Below are 20,876 nucleotides of genomic sequence, written 5' to 3' on the forward strand. Positions count from 1 at the left end.
CTGATGTCACATGTAGTTTTAAATTTTGAAAATTGACTGTATTTAATACTTAGCCATAATTACTCAAGATAATGCTCTAATATACTGCACAGTTGGAGAGAATCTTACTGAACTGAAATATACATTTTAACATGAAAACTGATATTGGTACTGGGTCATACCCTTACATAAATAATATATCCTTACCAATATTATAATAATTCTTATATGTATATATACACACACACATAGACAAAATTGCTAAGAAAAATTTGAACGCAGTATAGGAATTATAATGCAAGAAGTCTAAAGTTGAAGCATTTGTATTGCTATGTATTAATTTTATGAATAATTATCAATACATTATATTGGGAAATCCTAAATGCTTTCTCCTTTTACATGCATTACGGTCTCTTCTTTGATCTTTGTGTAACCTACTCACTTTGTTTATTTGTAATTGTGACTTCTCTTCACTCATTAGCTAAGACAACAAGCTTTATAGGATGCTCTATTGGTCATTTGCTCTTACAAAATTACCATATGTGTGAGAAAGACAATTTCACAGGATAAAAATAACAAAATGATAATAACTGTCTAAATTGTTGTAACATAGTACCAATAAGCATGCCTCTATAAGCAAAATACAGGGGTAAGAATTATCTATGGTATAAACAGTATAATGATGATTCCTTTATCTGTCATTTTAGAGTCATGAATTAGGAGGCAAATGAAATAAGGCTCTTGATTTTTTTCTTTTTTTTTTTTTTCATTTCAGGAGTATCTAGCTGTAATAGTATTCAAATATCAGGAATAATTCCATAAAAATAACATATGATCCAAGACTACCTTCTGTTATGACTTTTAAAATGTGTCTATATGTATGTTTGAGAGTTTCTGTGTCTCTGTGTGTGTTTGTGTATGAATATTAGTGGTCTCTAATATACTGTACTTTAATATGTCAGTGTTAAGCATCAAATCTTAATAACAATTGATATCCACTTCATGAGAGAAATCTGACTTAGGCCCAAAGTAGAATGGTTACAGGCTGCTTCTCACCTCTGTGAAAGAAGGCAAGCAGAGTTTATACTCACCGCACAGCCATCATATAAGGCTTTGATGTAAGGGTTGTTGTCATGGGACATCTCCTCATCATTCGATCCCAGGAACCGAAGTGCTTTGTCATAGCTTCCTGATGACACATCGTACCAGGCTGCTGACTGATGACAGCTGTAGGTGAAATTTTGCCGCGCAGAAGCAGTCAGCAGTTTCAGGAATGTCATTTGCACCATATTAATGGAATTGCCTTCCACATCTAAATATGAAAGCTGGGAAGAAGAGAACAAAGAGACACATAAAGACCCTTTTCCTCTTTTCTGTTATAAAAGAATACAATCACTGTCAACAGTGAACTGTGATCCCAGAAGCATGTGGATGCATCAATAGACCCATTTTCACTTAATGAAAGAAAGTATGCATTGAGAGTCAGAAGATCCAGATATAGGACTTTATGAAATCAGGATGTATTCCCACCTTAGGTACTGTCAGCAATACTTATTTTGGAAAAAAATCACTTTACTTCTATATATACCTCAGTTTCCTAATCAGTCAGTCAGTATTACAAAAAATGCCTTTGTTTCCAAGAAATCTATCATTATATTTGTGTATCTTTTAAAATAATAGAGTGGTAATATAGTAAAAATGAAAACTGAGGAATCTCAGTGCAATGCAAAGGTCAACTATTTTTATGTTGTTTGATTTCACCTATTTTCCTAATGTATCTACTTGACAAATTTTTCAACATGTTCCTGAATTTTTCATTTTGGCGGAACAGTCTTTTTGGTCTTCTAATTTTCAGCACAGACCTGCTTGTTTGTCTGTTCTCAGATGATGTACTTATATTCATCATTGTATCACTAGCACCAAGCATATTGCCCAAGACACGCAAGTGAATATTTGTTGTCAGGAAATACTTATTTTGTATTTAGAGCAGGAAAACAGTCTTAATTGCAAATTATTAAGAACTCATTTGTCAAGCTCATAATTTGTTTTATTGGATATAAATAAAGTATCTGGGATCAGCTGAAACATAAACCTATATTTTTAAAAAAATTAAGAAATTCGCTCAGATTATAGATTCACTCAATATAAAGGCAGTTATTTGTGACTTTCCTCCTTTTTGTTGATTTTACTTAATTCTTACTGATTAACAGTTCAGATGATGAGGATCCTTGAGAGGTTGGAGAAAAAAACCAAGCAAACTGGGAAATCCACTCTAAGGAAAACAAAACAAAACAGCAAAAAATAAAACCACACACAGAGTTCTATCTGTGCATGTATCTTTATCTCATACAGAGATACAAATGTAACATGGTTATTTAACACATAACTGGAAGACTGAACTAGACAATTACGTCAAGTGGAGAACTTCACTAGTATGTGTAGGTTCTTATAGGATAATAACTGTGTAAATAGTCATCAATGGAAAAGAATACCTTTTTTAAAGAACATTAAACTATTGAATAAGTATCTGAATAGCTGAAAAATGTTTATTTAAATATATTATAATTAACATTTTAAACACAAATATTTTAAAACAGATTTTAAATGCAAATTTAGTTTTGGCATCCAATTTTAAAATCTCTATAAAATGATTGATCACGAACTGGTAATTGTATGGAAATATTTAAGTAAACTTGTGCTACAATACATAAAAGGTCAGGTCAGTCAGTTAACTTTATTTCCAGATGTAACTATCGGAAAAAACATTTCACATTCCAAAAGTTCTTACTGAAATTGCAAACAAAGAATAAATTAGTTTTCAAGTACAGTGGAAATGAAATAGGGTCAGAGATACTAAATAGGCATTATATTTTCTATACCTGATATTTCTAACATAATCCATTTTTATGATATCTATTTCAGGTACTTAGGGAAATGCATACTTTATTTGATCTTAATATTTTAGTAAATTTAATATATTTCCATTTATTTTGATACAAAAATTTTAGACTTCTCTCTAAAATGCCAAAGTGGTCTAAGAGGGAGGTGGGAGGAATTGGGAGATTGGAATTGACATATATACACTAATGATACTATGTATACAATAGATAACTATGAGAACCTACTGTATAGCACAGGGAACTCTACTCAATGCTCTGTGGTGACCTAAAAGGGAAGGAAATCCAAAAAAGAGGGGATATATGTATACGTATAGCTGATTCACTTTGCTGTGCGGTAGAAACTGACACAACATTGTAAAGCAGCTATACTCCAATAAAAATTTAAAAAAACAAGAAAACGGCAAAAAAAATACAAAGTTTCCAAAGATTTAGATAGAGCAAACTAGGGAATACATAGCATACTGCTTTGTATAATTTAGACTTTCACAGTAAGAGTTTAGAGATTATATAATTTGAACTTGTATTATGTAAGAGGTTCAAAATAAACCACTTCATGCTGAGGTAATAACATACCAGTTTTCCTCTCTTAAATTCACTAAACCAGCTTCTTGGTTTCTCCTTTGGCCATGATGAAATTCTTACCTGTTGCAAAGGAACAGGAAAATTAGACAGCAGATTAAAATTATGAACAGTATTGTTTATGTATATATCAGTAGTTTTCAGTAAGACTTTGATGCTAAAGAGTTTTTAAAATGGTCTACCCTGGATTATACAAAATGAGATAAAGAGCAAAATTTGAAATAGAGCTTGTGAATTCCAATTTAGTGAAGACTGAGTCATTTTTTTTTCCTGTTTTCTTTAATTGCTCAAAAAGAAGGGGGTGGGAAGTAACTTGGTAAAGGCATACTAAGGGTTGGCTGTAGGGGACATGGGTGGAACTCTTAGGTGACCCCTTGCAAAGGAAACCCTCACAATGCCAGTTGGCATCTGCCATCAAGGCAGATACCATGAGTATTTCACAGCCAAGGGAGGCATCCTGAAGCATCCAGCTAGTAACTCAGGGCGGGATGCTATGGAAAAGTCATTGGCAGGAAACAAGCTCATTATTCCCTGCTGGGGAAAATGTTTAGAATCTTTTATAGATCTGAATTTATTGTTTTGCTTTACAAAGATCAGCAAAAATTAAGGTATATGGGCCTCACTATAGGGAATTTGAGTAATCCTGTAAGGGGAGGCATTTCCATTTCCCCACATTTCTTTGTGGGCTAGAGGAACTTTATTCCGCTTCCCCAAATGCAAAGTGTGGTTGGGAAACAGAAGTTGCTTTGTCTCCTGACCCTACTACCCATCCTTCACTTACAAACTAAATGTCTCTCCTAAAGAGATTAGTCACACTTAAAGCTACTTGTTTCGTCTTAAGGAGTTTTCGTGCCTCTGCACGCCTACTCCACTTCCTAAGAAGAATGCGATTTACTAAAACAATACAAATAAAGTCAAAATTTCCCACCTATAAAATGTTTGGAGAATGTAATTGTGCTAGTGAAAAATCTTTCCTTATATTAATAATTTGCCTGTAGCTTTAAAGATAGAGCTCACATGTATTAATAATGCTAGGTGAAAATCAAGGAATGTGTTTGAAGAGATTAAACATTTAAAACGTACAAAAGTGCAGAGAATACTCTTATTTTATGTGAAAGAATCATTCTTTATAAAATTGTGTATTTTGAACATAATATACAGCTGTGAATTCTACCACGTGGTAATTGGAAAGAATACTACACATGCACTAAAATCTGAGAATTAGCTGTGCTGTGTCATGGAAAGCCATAGAATTTTAGAGAGCAAACAGGTGCATGAAGAATACATCTGGGTAGAAAATAAGAAAAGAAGTTATTTGTCAACTCTGTGTGTCACTTTGGTGTCTTATTCATATTTGTGCAAATGAAATGCTCTTAATTACCCTGTAAGAAAAGCAGATAAATGAAAATATGACAGTATAATTTTCCTGTTTAGTTCAATATTGCAAAAACATGGCAGAAACTGTCAACAGTCACCACCAAAACAGATTGGTACTTACGCCCTCTGACTTTCTGTCTGGATAAATGCAAGTCTCACCACCAGACGTGAAATTACAGTAAACTTTGAAGGAATCTCCTGAGCAACCCTGGTTAGGATCAATCCAATATTCACCTGGAAGTAGGAAAAAATCTGTCATATACAAATACATTTATACCAAAAACTGAATACATTATATACCAAATTTTATTAGAGAAATAAGGAAAAATGAATATTCATTCATCTTTTCCCACATGAATCACTTTTATGTTTTTGGTCATATTGAGGTACATGTGTGGATATTTACAGAGCAGCCCTTTGTCTTTGCCAATGCTCCCATACGCTCTGCCTGGAACATCCTTTTTTATTTTAATCTTAGCATGCCTATTACTTTTAGGTTTCGGCTTAAATGCCACCTTCTCAAATATTAACATTCTCTTATCCATGCGTAATAAATTGCAAGTACATTGGGATGAGATACACCTGACTCTAAATACCATATGTATTATTTACTACTTAAGTAATCTGATTTTTTTCCCTTGATTTATTTATCTGTAATGATGGAGGTGAGAGTATCAACTTAGCCTCAAGTATCATACTTTTGCATGACTTTACAGGAAAAACTTCATGCAGTAAGTGTACTCTCTCTTTGAGTGAGCATCTAAGAAGAAAGTCTATTTTATATATTTAAATGCAGTTTGCTATTAATTCTATTATCTAAATGGTACAGAAAAAAATTTATTATGTGAATGACCATGATGATTAATTTGGTGTTAAGTGAGTAAAGATGGTAAGTAGTTGGGCTGACAAAAAGTTATCCCTTACGTAATAGACAATGGAGCTTTTATTAAACAAGAATTATTGGGAGACAGACTTGATATACATGTGATGATTACTTTGCTTTCCTCCTACCATTTTTCATGCTGCCACTTCATTTCAAATATTACTTTGAATTACGTCAATCCACTGATTGTGAACTTTGAACATCTTAAAAGCTCCAACTGCTTAGCTTAGTACTGGAACTCCTGAAAATCTAATGCCAGTTTGCTTTTTGAAATAAATTCTTTAACAAAAAAATTTACACTTTTTCTGATCACGCCACTAATAAGTTCACATCTGGAACAAATTGAAATTCACAGGAAAAATTTATAAAAGAAAATAAAAATCATCAAAGTTTTTACCAATTGGAATAGCCACTCTTAATCTTTGATATTTCTTAGGGTTTTAAAGAATATATAATTTTGAATTATATGGTAAGCATTATTTTTATCTTGTCTTATTCGGTCAACATTGCTACTAAATATTCTTTCAAATAACATACACTTAATTATTAATATACCTTTATGGCTTCATGCCATTTCAGCTTGCAAAAGATTTCATAGGAACCCTCTAATTTTGGAAAGCAGAGGAAATCTGTATCTGTCATAGTTTGCTATTATAAATACTTATGGTTTACCTGTCTCCATCATTATACAATGGTAGCCCGAGGGCATTATTCTTTCTCTTTATCTGTGAATCTCTGCATGAATAACAGTGCCTGGCACCGATAAGTTAATAAATAAATATTTAATTGTAATTAATTAAAATTTAATTAATTACAGAATTAATACAGCTAGTTAATATATGGAAATCACATGGAACTATAGTCCATAGGGAGCTTTCCATCCCCAAACTTTACAAATTTTTTTTCTGGACTGCTCAGGTTCTAATTAATCACACGTTGCTTTATGTTGTCAGTGCATGCTGTCATCTTTTACATTTGATTTTCAGTCACATACGTATGATTACATTAGCTAGATCAGAAGTTTGGGTCATTCTCCTTACAAATCACTGAATTAATATGAAACTAAATGTATCTTTTTCAAATAAATATATTATAAATTTGAATACATTTGATAGCAGTTTGTAAAGAACCCTTAATAATTACCTGTGTTTTCCTTTTAACAGGTTGTGCTTGATTAAGATAGGAGATTTTAAGACATTCTTTGTCATAAAAAATGTCTCTTCCTAAATTGCGTGAAACTTTTCTATCTATACTGAGTTATTTAGATCTCAGTTACAATTTTCATTATATGATCAATAGTGGGAAATAATGTAGTCCCACAAGTAAACAGAGTGGCACAGTATTTCCACATAAAGTGGAAGATTTAAAATCAGATATAGATCTGCCCCTTGTTAGTTTAATATTGTGTGAGTTAGTCACTTAACTTAGGATACTTGGAACTGTTTCCTTCTCAGAATGGGTATGTAAAAGTTTTGTCAAATAATAGTTATAAAACATTATCCTGATTATTATTACAAATACATTGTTCACAGTTGTTCTGGTTATTCATGGAATACATTGTTCACAGTTGTTCTGGTTATTCATGGATCAGTGAAATAAATTTTTGCCTCAAACTATCCTAATTCTTAAATGTTCTGCTCACCAAATCATTGCTAAACTGATAGGTCACATATGATTCAGTTATGCTATTTAATCATTAATGCAAAGTAAATTAGGATATAGGATATAAATATAGTAACATGCACATATGTGTACACACATCAAACCCATTCTGTGATGGTTATTACAAGGCAAATTATATTTGTGTTATCTATAATCATCCAAAATGAACTTGTCATAATTTAATGAAACCTTGCTTAACAAGACAAAGATTTTCCAGAGCAGAACTTGTTTTACAGTGTAAACGACTTTTTCTGTCTACAAGATTGGAACTAATAATCATTCACTTTCGTTTTATTTAGAGACTATATTAAACATTTAACTAGAATTAATGAGCTGAAAATGCACCTTGGTAACTTAGAGGCTCAGTACATTTGCTTGGTCATGTATTATTAACATACCATCTGGGAAGTCAGGATGGCTGAGTTGCAGATCTTTGCAAGTTCGGGCTGGGTTGGTCTGTGTACCCATTGGAAACTTCATATGCTCAATGTCTTGTTTCAAGGAATTGAGGGAACCAAATATTTCCTCCATTCCATCAGTGTAATCCAGAATATTATCACTTGCATCTGACTGCATGCTTTCTGTATGTCTTCTTGTTTTTTTGGGTGACAAGATTGGTAAAGGCTGTATGACTTCACCCGGTGGACCCTGTAAAAGAGATGGATGTGCATGTAACTGTTTCCTAAGGTAAAATATTCTGCAGATATTAGTTATTACTGTTTATGTTATTGTTATAAGAACTTATAGTTTAACTTTTCACTGTTTTCCCTATTTTCGATGTTTTATCTAATTCTAAAATATGTGTATTATGTACATATATCTCTTTATATATAAACTTTGTGAATTCTTTTAAAAAGAATCTAGTGGAGATATTGAGGTAGGCACAAAATTCAGATGATTTCTGAACCTTTTTATATACATGTAACATAACACAGATTTGTGTGTAAATATGTTATATCCATTACTTTCTTATTTATTAATTAGTCCTCATTTACATGTCCTATCTCTGCAACCAGATTTTAATTTCTGAAGCTTAAAACAACAATTTAAAGTTCTTGTGCTATATAATGAGTTGTCTGTCGTGCTTGAAAAAAATTCATATCATGTTTAAAAATACATATTAGCTGGTTCCAAACATCTATAACTTTATAAATAAACAAAATTAAAAGAAGTGCAATCAGATTTGAATTTACATATGTGTAAGAGTAGAACTACACCAAATATTTAATCAATATTGTTATGGATTGAACTGTGTCCCACAGAAATTCATACGTGGAAGTCCTAAGCCACAGTAACTCAGAGGAAGACCTTATTTAGAAATGAGGTGGCTGTAGATATAATTAATAAAGTGAAATGAGGGCATAAGGGTGGGTCCTCTTCCAATACAACCGGTATCCTTCTAAAATAAAAAAAATCTGGGCACAGAGATACACACAGACAGAAGACCATGTGAGGAGACACAAGGAGAAGAGAGCCATCTACAAGCCAAGGAGAGAGGTCTCAAACAGACGTTTACCCCACACCCCTCAGAAGAAACCAATGCAGCTGACAACTTGATCTAAGACTTCTGGCTTCTAGAACTATTAGTTAATACATTTTTATCATTTAGCCATGTAGTTTGTGGTACTTTGTTATTGACATCCTAGCAAACTAATACACATATAACTTGGAAACAAGTTCAAGAAGGAAGCCTCAAATTTTTTCACATGGATCTAACAGGCTTGTGTGAAGCCTGGAAAATGTCAGTGCTAAAAAGTGGTAGCTATTACCATTGCTTTTATTATTATCATTATATGCAGTAGGAAAAAAATGTCAAGCATCTGAACTTTTGTTTTTATTCCTAGTCAGGTATTAATGTATCTTTGTGGCATACAACCAATTGCTTTCATGAAAAATATATGATTTTCTTGAAAAACTAATAAAAGCAAGATTATTATAATAGTTAAGATATCTTTACATTCAAAGAGTGAAGCCAATTAAAAGACAAGTGTTGGCATGTAGACCTGAGTACTTAATTAAGGTAGTTGCTATTTCCTAGAAAATCAGCACTTTGACAGAATATGCTTTTTCATCCTTCTTATAAATTCAGAGAAATCACCGGCAGTCTCAGGATGCTAACTGTCAGAATATCACGCTTTTTACCATGCACTTACCGGAGGCCCAGGAGGCCCTGGAAGACCACTGTCACCCTTCTGGCCAGCAGGTCCCTGTTAGAAAGAATAAGAGAGAGAACAAGAATAAGAGAACAAGGCATTTGAGTAGGTGTCACTGCAAAATTTATATGCCAAAGAGAAAGGTGCTTACAGTAGAGCCTTTGGTACCCTTTGGACCTTGAGGACCCTGGAAAATGCAAAGGCAAAAGTACACATAAAAATCTGGAGAATGTGTGTCTCTTTGGTATATTTGGTATATATACATTTACTTTATAAAATTCTTTTGTTTTGTACTTACTGGTAAGCCTGGAGGACCAGGTGGACCTATGGGACCAGAAGGGCCTGCAATACCCTACAGAGAGAATCATCCAAATTAAAGAGTTTTTCTCAGCGATTCCACTTTCACATGTTGCATAACAACACACATTGCAAAATTTAGACAATGCAAAAATACATAAGAATGGCCTAAAATTTTCCATTGTGAATCTAAGAAATAACTTTTGCAAGATGAGCTGTATTTTTGTCCATTTTGCTGCAATGTCTCCCCTGTCTACACATATGTCTTTACATTCCTACAGCCTTCAGAAAAATGATTTGTATGTGTTGGGGATTCAATAAATGTTTGTGTAATTAAATACTGAACTATAATTTTTATGGTTTCTAACTTAAGTCATATTTTTAAATTTACTGTAAGGTTAAATAAATTTCTTTTTGAAAACACCATTGACTTAAGGAGATTAAGATGCTCTAAATTACTTCCTAGGTCATGTTTAAAGGAATGTCTGCGAGTGTGTGAGTGTATGATTGGAAAGGAGTAGGAAAATAATTTATATCTTTACTCACTCCATCCCCTTTTGCTCCTGGAGAGCCTTGAGTTCCAGGGAGTCCTCTGTCACCCTTTTCACCTTGTTCTCCTGGAGGACCAATCAGGCCAATTAAACCAGGATGTCCCTTTGAAAGGCAAAGAAATTTTAACAATATATAAATTACAAACATATATTATAGTCACAAAATAATTGCACATTAAATTTATGAAACATAAGAGTAAAAAATTAGATAAAAACTTTAACCCTTTCTGAATGAAATATAGGATTAAGAACCTCTTTTCCCTCACCTAACAGGATCATTTATTGATTCCATTAAGTGAGACCTTTATTAAGGGTTGGGAATATTATTGAAAAAATTTTTTCTAAAAATATCCCCTTCAGTGTTACATTTACTTAAAGGGAATTCCTTCAACTAAAAGACTAATAATGACTACATATAATATTGGTGAAACAAACAACTGAAAATTCATTATTTTAAAAAGCATCTTATTTTATATGAAATGATTTCTATCCACAAATTTTTCAGCATCTAAGAAACATTTAAAGATTTAAAAGTAGTTTTAAAAATTTAATGTCATTCTAAAAATGTTTTATTTTCTTTAATTATTTGATGCAATAGAGCATACATATCTTTCAAATCACCATCTGAAAGATAGTCTAGTTTAAATTTTTTTTTTCATGTTTAAAAACATAAAAAAATGACCATTTTGTTATTCTATCTGTTTATTTTCTGAATACTTATTTTAGTATAACCATATGCTTTCTCCATATGGTTCCTACAAAGGAACATTGAGAAATTTAACACTGAAGTCTGGTACATTTTTCACTATTACTTTTATATTTTCTCTTTTCTAAATTCATCTTGGAAGCTAAGGACTGATAACTTTTTCCTTGGTTAGGATGACAAAGGTATTCCTTGAAATTTCCTTTTGACTCATATTATTCTGCAACATTATTGTCTCTGCTATTAAGAAATCAACATTGTAATAACACATTCTTTTACTCTCACCTTCTCACCCTTGGAGCCAGGGTCACCTTTGAGACCAGGTAAGCCAGGAGGTCCCTGAATAATAAACATACATAGAGTAGTTACAAATTAGAGAATCATATTACTATCCACTGGGCTAGTTGGTTTTGATAATATGATAGGGTTCAAAATAACTAATAATGACCACTGTTTATTTTTCAGGATTCTAAATAATTTTATGTGTTTAAAACTCCACAGTTTGATAGTTAACCATAATAATAAAACATAATATTGATAAGTTTGATTAAATAATATGAAGTTAGAAATAGGGCATGATTTACATGATTTTTCAGTTGAAAGAAAAGATGAATTTTTAATTACACTAATTTTAGAAGAAGAGGTTTCCAAGTTATACATACGTTTAATCGAATATTTCTCTGTTAAACTCACATTCAAAGGTTACAATATTTCCAATAAAATTTAAAGAAAAATCCTCAATAAACTTTTGATAGTCAACTGACCATTGTTAATCATTTTTCCTAAATAAACTCCCAAGATACTATTTTTAGCTGTAATTTCTGAATTGAATCTCTTAACTAAATGATTTGTAAATGTAAAGATAAGATAATTTACTTTTCTGACATTTATCGGACCTGTATTTTAATTATTTAACCCTTTTAATAATCCAAGGGTAAGGCATTTATCCATTTAGGCTAAATTATATTTTAATGAAAATTATGGCATGATTTTAGCAACTAACTCTTAGTCGTGGTCCCTACTCATGAAAATATTCATAATGATGACTTTTAAACAGACTTTTAAATATAAAAACTAGCGTACTCCAAATTGAAGGCAACACAAAATAAGATCCTTATTCTGAAATTACAACAAGTTGCTATGCAGGCAACAGATTCTGTCAGAAAAAATGTAACTGACATGGTTTGTAAGATTGTGACTGATGAAACCAGGGCCCAGATAATACCACCACACATGAGTCACTACTGCCTACAACAAGTACCACATCAAGAAACAAAGACAAAATATGAGTTTTCTCTATGAGTTTGAATTATATAGACTGAATTGAACTACTTGAATTATAATTTTAATAATGATTTTAACATGGCACTTAGTAATCAAATTGTTTTAATTTTTACCAAGCTATATGATTAGTCTTTACTATCGTATGTTCTGCAAGGATACCACAAGTAATTTTTTCCCCTCTACCTAGACACTTTTGAGTCTTCAGTGTGAAAGAGCACACTGAGTCTCAGTCCATCATTTTTGTGAATTTAATATATTAAAAGCCATGGATCTAATCCAAGAAGCATGATGTAATTTAAAAAGTATGGGTTCAGAATACAATAGACATGGGGTAGAAGCCAGCTTCTCTTATCAGCAACTTAAATTAGCTAACCAAAGAGAACTTCAGTTCTCTCATCTGAAAATCAAGGATTATAATTCCTGTCTCAAGGGGCTACTGTGAGATTGCGTAGATGAGCGCTTTCAATTCCTTAGTTTCTCAAGTCTACTCCTCAAACCGAAGTCCTTAATATCAGAGGAAGGTAAGAATAATGTTAGTATAAGTTAGTCCTGTGTATCAATAGTATTTTGGACAGTTATCAGAAATATTTATATTTGTTTTAATTCATGAATGAATTTGAAATTCTATAAGTATTGATATAAAAGTGAACAATTTCCCTACATCATTCTATTGACAATAGATAAATTATTTTTGTAGAAATTATGTGCAGTTTAAATGTAAATGTGCCCAGTAATATTCTAGTAAGAAGAAAATTATTAATCCTCAGATGTAAGTTTATATCAATTCAGTTTAGATTTTCTTTTGTATAAATATAAACAATAATGTCACTTTGTTAAATCTCTTGTAGACAAAAAGGAGACTACAAAGAAATTACCAAATTTACTTTCAGGAATATTCTAAGGCTAGGTTTTAACACTGGACTTTCATCTCATTTGCTAACACTATATCAGAGTGGATGATCTCAAAGTGTGATCCTCAGACCAGCAGCCTTAGCATCATTTGTGAACATATTAGCAAAGCAAATTCATAGACATCATCCAGACTAACTGAATCTGAAATTCTGGAGTTAGAGACCAGAAATCTGTTTCACAGGTTTGTTACTCATTAAGGTCTGAGAAACGTGGCTCTGTGGCATTAAGTTCCAAATCTGTTAAATCCATATGAAAATCAGAACAGCATAAAGGATGTCATTTATTTTAAAATAAAAACATTACCTATTTAGCATTACCAGTTTAATAATTTTAAAATTAAGTAAGTATATTTTGCATCTACTTTTTTCTCATCTCATCAGAAAGGTTTGGTGAATTATTGGTTAGGAAAATAATGTTGTCTGATAGCACAATTTTAAAGGAATAATATAAATGAGTAATAGAAATAATAAAATAATTCATTGAGGTCATGTGACCATCAGGATAGATGCCAAACATTCTATATGTTAGAACAAGGGGGCATAAAAAAGCATGAAAAAATAGTTCTAATAAATATGTAATTGCATGAAAGTACCATATACTTGTACCAGTAGCAGAAACCATTTAAAAATATTGGTTAAAACTGACATATGTCACTTAAAAGTAAATACACTCTTTAGATTGAAAACACAAAACTATTAAAGAGGCCAGATATTATTTTCTTTCTTTACTTCTTATTTTACATTCAAACTCTTGCTGGTATGCGATACACTTTACAGAAATTTTGCTGTTAAGTGGGAGAACTAATAGGAATGTCGTTTGCTGGGCATCAATATTCCAAACACTGCTTCATTCAGCGTCTCAGGTCTACCACTCATTAGTTGGGTAATCTTGGGTCTGCTCCTTTTTATCTCAGAGCTTTATTTATAAAGGTGTTCTAATAATAACTGTGTCAGAGAATCGTGATGATGAAAGAAAAAACAGGCTTACAAAAATACTGCATATAGTGGAGTGTAATGTAAATGTGAATTATTATTTGTTTCTTATATGCCACAGATAGTTATCAATCGGCTTCCTCATCACATTCTAATAGTAAAAGCTAAAATGGCAAAAAAGAAGAAATACTGCGGATTCTAATTGCTCGGGGGTAACGGGAAACATACTAGACATTTTTTGTGTTTGTAATGCATTTAAAATCATTTCTATAAATATTATTCAGGAAGGAGTTAAAGGAAAAGAGTGTTAATTCCTCTAAGCTAATAATCTCATAAAATTATGAACTATATCTAAGGAGGCATTAGCCAAGTGAAATCAGTTTATTATCATTTTCATCAGTTAGAAATTGGTAAAGCTATGATGTTAAAGCTATGATAGCAGTTATAAATAACCCTCTGAACCTGGACCATATCAAAAATATCAACTCTGCATATAAAAATATTATTTCAGGTATACATATTTTCTATTTCCTCTTAGGATATTGTAAATTGAAAAACCCTAGGGAAATACATAATTCATAAGTAATAAAGTGAAAGGAAAACAGGGATGATACATTCTTAAGTGTCTAGAATACACAATCAAATATGTTCCCCTGCTGTATTATGCTGTACTGAATATTTGCTTTGAAATGCATCTCAAAATTCTAATGCATTGAAGTTTAAAGAAAATGCAGATCCTACTGTTTATTTAGAATGTAGTATTGTAAAATAACGTTTAATTTGGTGAAAGACAAATGCTTTGTAGTTTAAACCTGCTCAATCATTATGGAATGCTACACATCTCAAACCTTTTTACAGATAAGTTAAATGTAGCATTTAAAAAATCAAAATATAATTCAGTAACCCATCCTACCATTTATTCACACACTTATGGTTTAACAAATAATGTTATCAGATATTTTACTTATCAGCATGTGAAAAGAATTAATGTATGATAATAGTAAGGTAAAATTGTCTGAAGATAAATAATAAACAATTTTTCAGCTACATTGGAACAAATAGGTTCTTAAAATGTAAGATTATGAAACAAAACAAAATAAAAGCTTAAAACTAAAATAGATGCTAATTGTGCCTTCAAAAAATAAAATAAAAATTATTTAAAATGATTAAATCATGCTTATTTTGACTATGCAGCAGAGGAGAGAATGTAGCAACCTTTACTGTTCTCTTTAAAACACTCAATTTTATTCCCATCTGATTTTTGCTATTTCCTAAAAAAAAACCACCCCAGCAGTTCAACTTTAAAACTCCTCAAATAAAATTCTTTATACAATCTCATCATTGTCCTTAGCTTTTAGATTTCACACGTACTGTTTTATTCTCAGTTCCATATGATGATTCTGAATATTTATCTGTATATAAAATTCATGCATATGTAGAAGTTTAATTTTTGCCCTGAGAAATATCTAAATTTTGAAGTAAAAAGTAAATATTGTACCATATCTAAACTCTAGCAGAGCTGATCATATAGAGTGGTCAGACACCAAATATCATCTTAAGAGTTTTAACCAGTGTTTGTTTCACTCTAGCCCAAATAATTTCTAATCCAAAGGTTAATATAAAGTTGTTAAACTGTTACTTATATAGAAATGGTCTAAGTTGTTTCTTTTGTTTGTTTGTTTTGTTTTTTAGAAATAGCTCATCTAATTAACATAAGAACCCCATGGGGTAAAAGATATTAATATCCCCATTTAATTCATTTTAACTTCATAATATCCCATAAGATCGATGCTATTCAAATTCTCATTTTACAGATGAGAGACCTAAGGCTTAAAAAAAATTGAATAACTTACTTAAAACTTATTCAGCAAGCAGGTAGTAGTGCTCATTTTGAAACCAGGGCTCTTGGGTTGAGAGGTGATGACCTTAACCAGTAATCACAATATGCTACTTCTCACTCTAATACAAAATTGCCTACTAAAATAAGTACCAGTATTTCTTCGCTGAGCTGAAAAGTTCATTAAATTGCCATAAAATGCATCCTGAAGATGATTTCTCCACCAATCCTCATCTCCTGTAGACCAAGTAGCATTTTCATTAAAATTAGATAGCACAATCAAACTATTTGATGGTATGAAAAAGCTACAATAGATTTGCATTCTAAGTACTCTCTGATAAAACAAGCAGCCAGAGAAAGAAATGGCACCCATGTTGCTCAATTCTGATGCTTTTCATTTCACTGCAGAAAAGGATGTGAGTTGTTTATTTAGCTCCTTGCTCTGTAAACCCACATTTACCTAAGATTCAGAAATATAAACTTTTGCAAGCCAGAATCAGGTGGTATGTTTGATGGTTTTATTTTTAATATTAGCTGAAGGAAGTCTCCAGCTTGATGCGTTTTATTTCATCTGGAGAAAGGTCAGAATACTTATTGGAAAAATCTGAAATAACAAGAAAAAAAAATCTTTGGCAAATTTTAGGGTGATATTAAGGTGAAATATTTCTTTTTTCCTAGGCTATGACTTTGTACAGTTAGGAATTTAACATATCTAAGAAGAATATTCCCTAAATAGTGATGCAGACATGGAACTGATGATCCTACTTTTGTCAAGTCCCTGTTCCTATGTCAATGGGGTAATGTGCAGATTTGACAATCTCCTCAAAATTTGATAACTTTTATCCATTTATTAAAATAAGTGATCTTTAATTTTTCAGTGCAAGTTAAAAAAATAATCTCTGTAACACTTATGAAATATCTGGAATGTTAGAGGAAATTTTTGTGACATTTTTCCTAAAAGAAATGGCCAAGTTCTCCTGAATGATTAAGGTTGCAAATCCTAGTTTCGATGGCTTTCTGAGCACATACATACCTCTGAGGTAGTTGATATACTCATGAAAAGAGGCAGTTTTGTAAAATTTAAATTTCTGTATGGACAAATCAACTATTTAAACTGATATATATTACACTTGAATAGTGCTATATGTATTGCTTCCTGTTTTAATTAATCCCCTTACATATTACTATTTTGGACATTGAAGTTCAAATATCTCCACCATGAAATAGAATCTGTTACCTAGTAAGCAATCATTTTAAAGGCAAGACTTGGAGTCTCACTTTCTGCCCAAATTTTGTAGAAAGAATAGCCTTGGCTCCTATAATAAACTCTATCTATGAACCATATGCTGGTCAACTAAATGCTTTATTGCATTGCTCAAGTGTGTTGTTTGTATACACAGTTTATGAGAGTAACCAAGCTTTGGTGTTGTAACAATTATACCTCTCTTCACTCACGGGGATATATGCTTTATCTTTCAGCCCATATGACTCATGAAGAGAACAATTTATTTGGTGAAAGAATCACTGTATGCCTGTGCCAATGTTATTCTTTTAAATGAAGTGCCAGGAAACTAAGTGTAATTGCATGCATTTGGGGGAACTGTCCACATTTGGAAAAGAACTGTGTGGGCCAATAGTGGCATTTTATTCAGAATGGAAGTTTTTGTTTTCATCCATTGGACATAAGAAAGGAAAGGTCTTCTGATCAAGGGCATATTTTCCAAATAACTTATCAGTTAGGATTACTTTTCTCTTTTTAGGTCTGAGTAATATGCTTCCTTGAATACTGTACAGAATATAAACCAATTTATAAGACAAAATTTCAGGAATTTTAGCTTATAAATAATTTCATTTCTGGAATTCTAAACAACAGAAAAAGGTGCTACTCACCATAGGACCAGGTGGCCCATCTTGGCCTGCAGCTCCAGGGAGACCTTGTTCTCCCTGAGGAAGAAGAAACATGATTGATTTTTTAAATTAACAAAAGCAGACATATTTTTTCTTTATTTTAATTTTGGTAATATGAATAAGAAAGAAAGCAAACATCACCTATGAATTCCATCATGTGAAGGACATCTACAAATATTGTAAGCAATTTTCGAGTCTTTTTGCTTTCTGTGTATGTGTCTACATACACATATATACACACACACGAATGGATGGATGCATGTATAAAAATTATACATCTTTGAGATCTCAGAATTTAGTTTTCTATTCTACCTTTAGAAGTTAGAATTTCACCATAAACTTATTAAATAAATGACATACTTAAATATTCTAAGGGTCTCTGACTTTATTACATAATAATTACTGCACACAATTTATAAAATAATGCTGACATAAATATTTTCATTCATATTTTTCTTAGAAATAAGACATTATTTTCAAAATGACATCTTTCAGCACAGATGCTCACCACAGGGCCAGGGATGCCCCGAAGACCCTCTGGACCAGGCTTTCCGACAGGTCCCTGAGGACCAATTGGGCCAGTTTTTCCTGGAGGACCTTCAGCTCCTGCTTCTCCCTGTTAGAAAATAAAATATGTGAATGCATTAATAATGAAAAAAGACATTTTATTATTTTATTAAAATTACTGAAATAGATGTTGTCCAGCGTGCACGTGAGTTTTTTAAACATAATACCTGTAATGTATATTTTACCTTAGCACCTTTTTCACCTTGTCTTCCCTCTGCACCTGCAGCTCCAGGAGGACCCTATAAACATAAAATTGCCTTTAAAATATATATGACATATAAAAGTAATGCAGCTGAAGACTTATTTACAAATACCCCAGTTTAATTTGTAGCAGAGTGTAATAAATTGTGATTTTCTATAGCAATTTAGTTTAAAACACTGAGAAAACTCAGTGTTTATGTATAAATTTATGTACAAATTTTAGTTAGAATATTAAAAACAAATGAAGCACAGATTGAGTAGAATACAGATAATCACATCATATCAATGTAAAGAAACAATAGAGATAAAAATTTTAAAGAAATGCTGATGACTTAGTCACCCTTAGTGTGTTAAATACTCAGATATCATTTATTTTGTTGTATAATTAGGAAGTAATTGAAGGTTTCAGATTTCACTTCCATCATTATATGTGTTTTTAAGATTGGCTCCTTTCTTAATCTTAGAAGATCCATACATTATACATTTTCATAAGATCATGTTCAAACTTGAAAAGTACAAAATTTAAAATCTTGTTGGTCAACGGATATTGTATTTTCATTCTCTGGAATTGTGTAATTCACATAATTAAGTGGCATAAAAAATAGTATGACTTTTTAAAACCTAGTATTAGAGAAAAAGCAGGAAAAAAATCTTCACACTCCATATGTCATTCAAAAACTTCAGAAGATATTCTGGTATTTGCATAACTTTTGTATATCTGCATGGATTGCTATGGAGAAATGTTAGTTATTATATATAAATTATATATAATTTATATATATTTAAAGCTTTTCATAATACTGCTCTTTGTGTATATATATATATATTTTTCCCCTATCTTTGTGAGGTATCTGTCTCCCTATTTCTCTTTAGTTTTAGCTAAATAAATAATGATTAATTTAGCTAAATAAATAATTTAGCTAAATAAATAATTAATAAATACTTTAGCTAAATAATTAATAATTAATAAATAATTAATCAATTATTAGTATTTTTGAACTTCAGTTCTTTCATCCATAAAATGTTATTAATAAGAATTCTCTTGCTATAGAATTGTTGTTAAATTTAAATGATGTAACACATGAAAAAATATTTTGTGAACTTCCAGTAGAGCAGTATCAAATACAGGAATGGAATCTGAAGCTTAAGAGACTAAAACCAGGATTCAGACTTCCTGGATTCAAATCCTGGCTCTGCCATCAACAAGCTTTGTGATCTTTGGCAAGTTACACACCCTGTGAGTGATTCAGTTTACTTCTCTGCAAAATGTGGATTATAACAGTAGCTATCTCCCAGCATCATCATGAGAATTCAATGAGTTGGTAAATGTAAATGGTGTATAAAAGTACCTGAGACATAAAGAACACTACAAAATGTTAGTTATTTTATTATTGTTACTAAAATTATTAGATATTGTTATTCTATATAAATTCTATTATTTTACCAATACTTTTCACCCTGTTGGCAACCTAAGAGTCAGGTCAAACAAAACTGACTTTCAAAATACATGTATAGACACCATGTCAACAACTTACTTTTTTCCATACATCCTGTTTATAACAACTGAAAAATATGAACTCCATGTATGAAACTACTTGTTTTAACTAGAAAATTGAAAGTCAGCTAAACGATCCCGTAATATATAGTCAGATATTGAAATCTGACATTCAAATTTCCTTCTTACATTCTCTTAGTCATTTGTGAAATACAAAACTTGACATTTCTAATCTTTGTAATAAACATATAGAAAGGAATCATTTATATTACATAACACATAATATTCAAGGTATCAAAGAAAACAACTATTTTTCAAGCTAGAAATATGCTATAATTCCCACTGTGTCTAAATTTTGTTCCTACTCATTATATTAGGTCATTGATATTTTCACTTATGGTGTCTCAAATCAACACAAGCAGGGCACTTGGTTTGATAGTCCAATACAATAAGAGTGCTTTTGGCCCCTTACTGTGGTGGGCTACACAATATATATACTCATAATAAATTCATTCTAAGACATAAAAAATTTATAATTGTATTATAAAATATTTATTTCATTCCACTACTTAACTGATTTTTATTATTACTTAACAAACATTTAGATTCAATCTGAATCTTAACTGTGCTGAAAATGTCTACACAAGTTCAGACAT

General features: G+C 31.4%; 1 protein-coding gene across 1 annotated transcript in view; it reads right to left on the reverse strand.

Moving 5' to 3' along the window:
* COL11A1 (collagen type XI alpha 1 chain) overlaps nt 1–20,876 on the reverse strand; it is a 199,301-nt gene that overhangs the window by 1,866 nt on the left and 176,559 nt on the right. The window contains exons 55-66 of the mRNA XM_059061934.2: nt 18,710–18,763; nt 18,466–18,573; nt 17,940–17,993; nt 11,370–11,423; nt 10,377–10,484; nt 9,832–9,885; nt 9,685–9,720; nt 9,534–9,587; nt 7,779–8,028; nt 4,957–5,069; nt 3,453–3,521; nt 1,071–1,304 (exon numbers count right to left, since the gene is read on the reverse strand). Coding sequence (XP_058917917.1) covers nt 1,071–1,304; nt 3,453–3,521; nt 4,957–5,069; nt 7,779–8,028; nt 9,534–9,587; nt 9,685–9,720; nt 9,832–9,885; nt 10,377–10,484; nt 11,370–11,423; nt 17,940–17,993; nt 18,466–18,573; nt 18,710–18,763 — 1,188 coding nt within the window. The remainder of the gene's footprint in view (nt 1–1,070; nt 1,305–3,452; nt 3,522–4,956; nt 5,070–7,778; nt 8,029–9,533; nt 9,588–9,684; nt 9,721–9,831; nt 9,886–10,376; nt 10,485–11,369; nt 11,424–17,939; nt 17,994–18,465; nt 18,574–18,709; nt 18,764–20,876) is intronic.

This window comes from Kogia breviceps, chromosome 1 (genome assembly GCF_026419965.1).
Source record: "Kogia breviceps isolate mKogBre1 chromosome 1, mKogBre1 haplotype 1, whole genome shotgun sequence".
NCBI classification, from domain to species: domain Eukaryota; kingdom Metazoa; phylum Chordata; class Mammalia; order Artiodactyla; family Physeteridae; genus Kogia; species Kogia breviceps.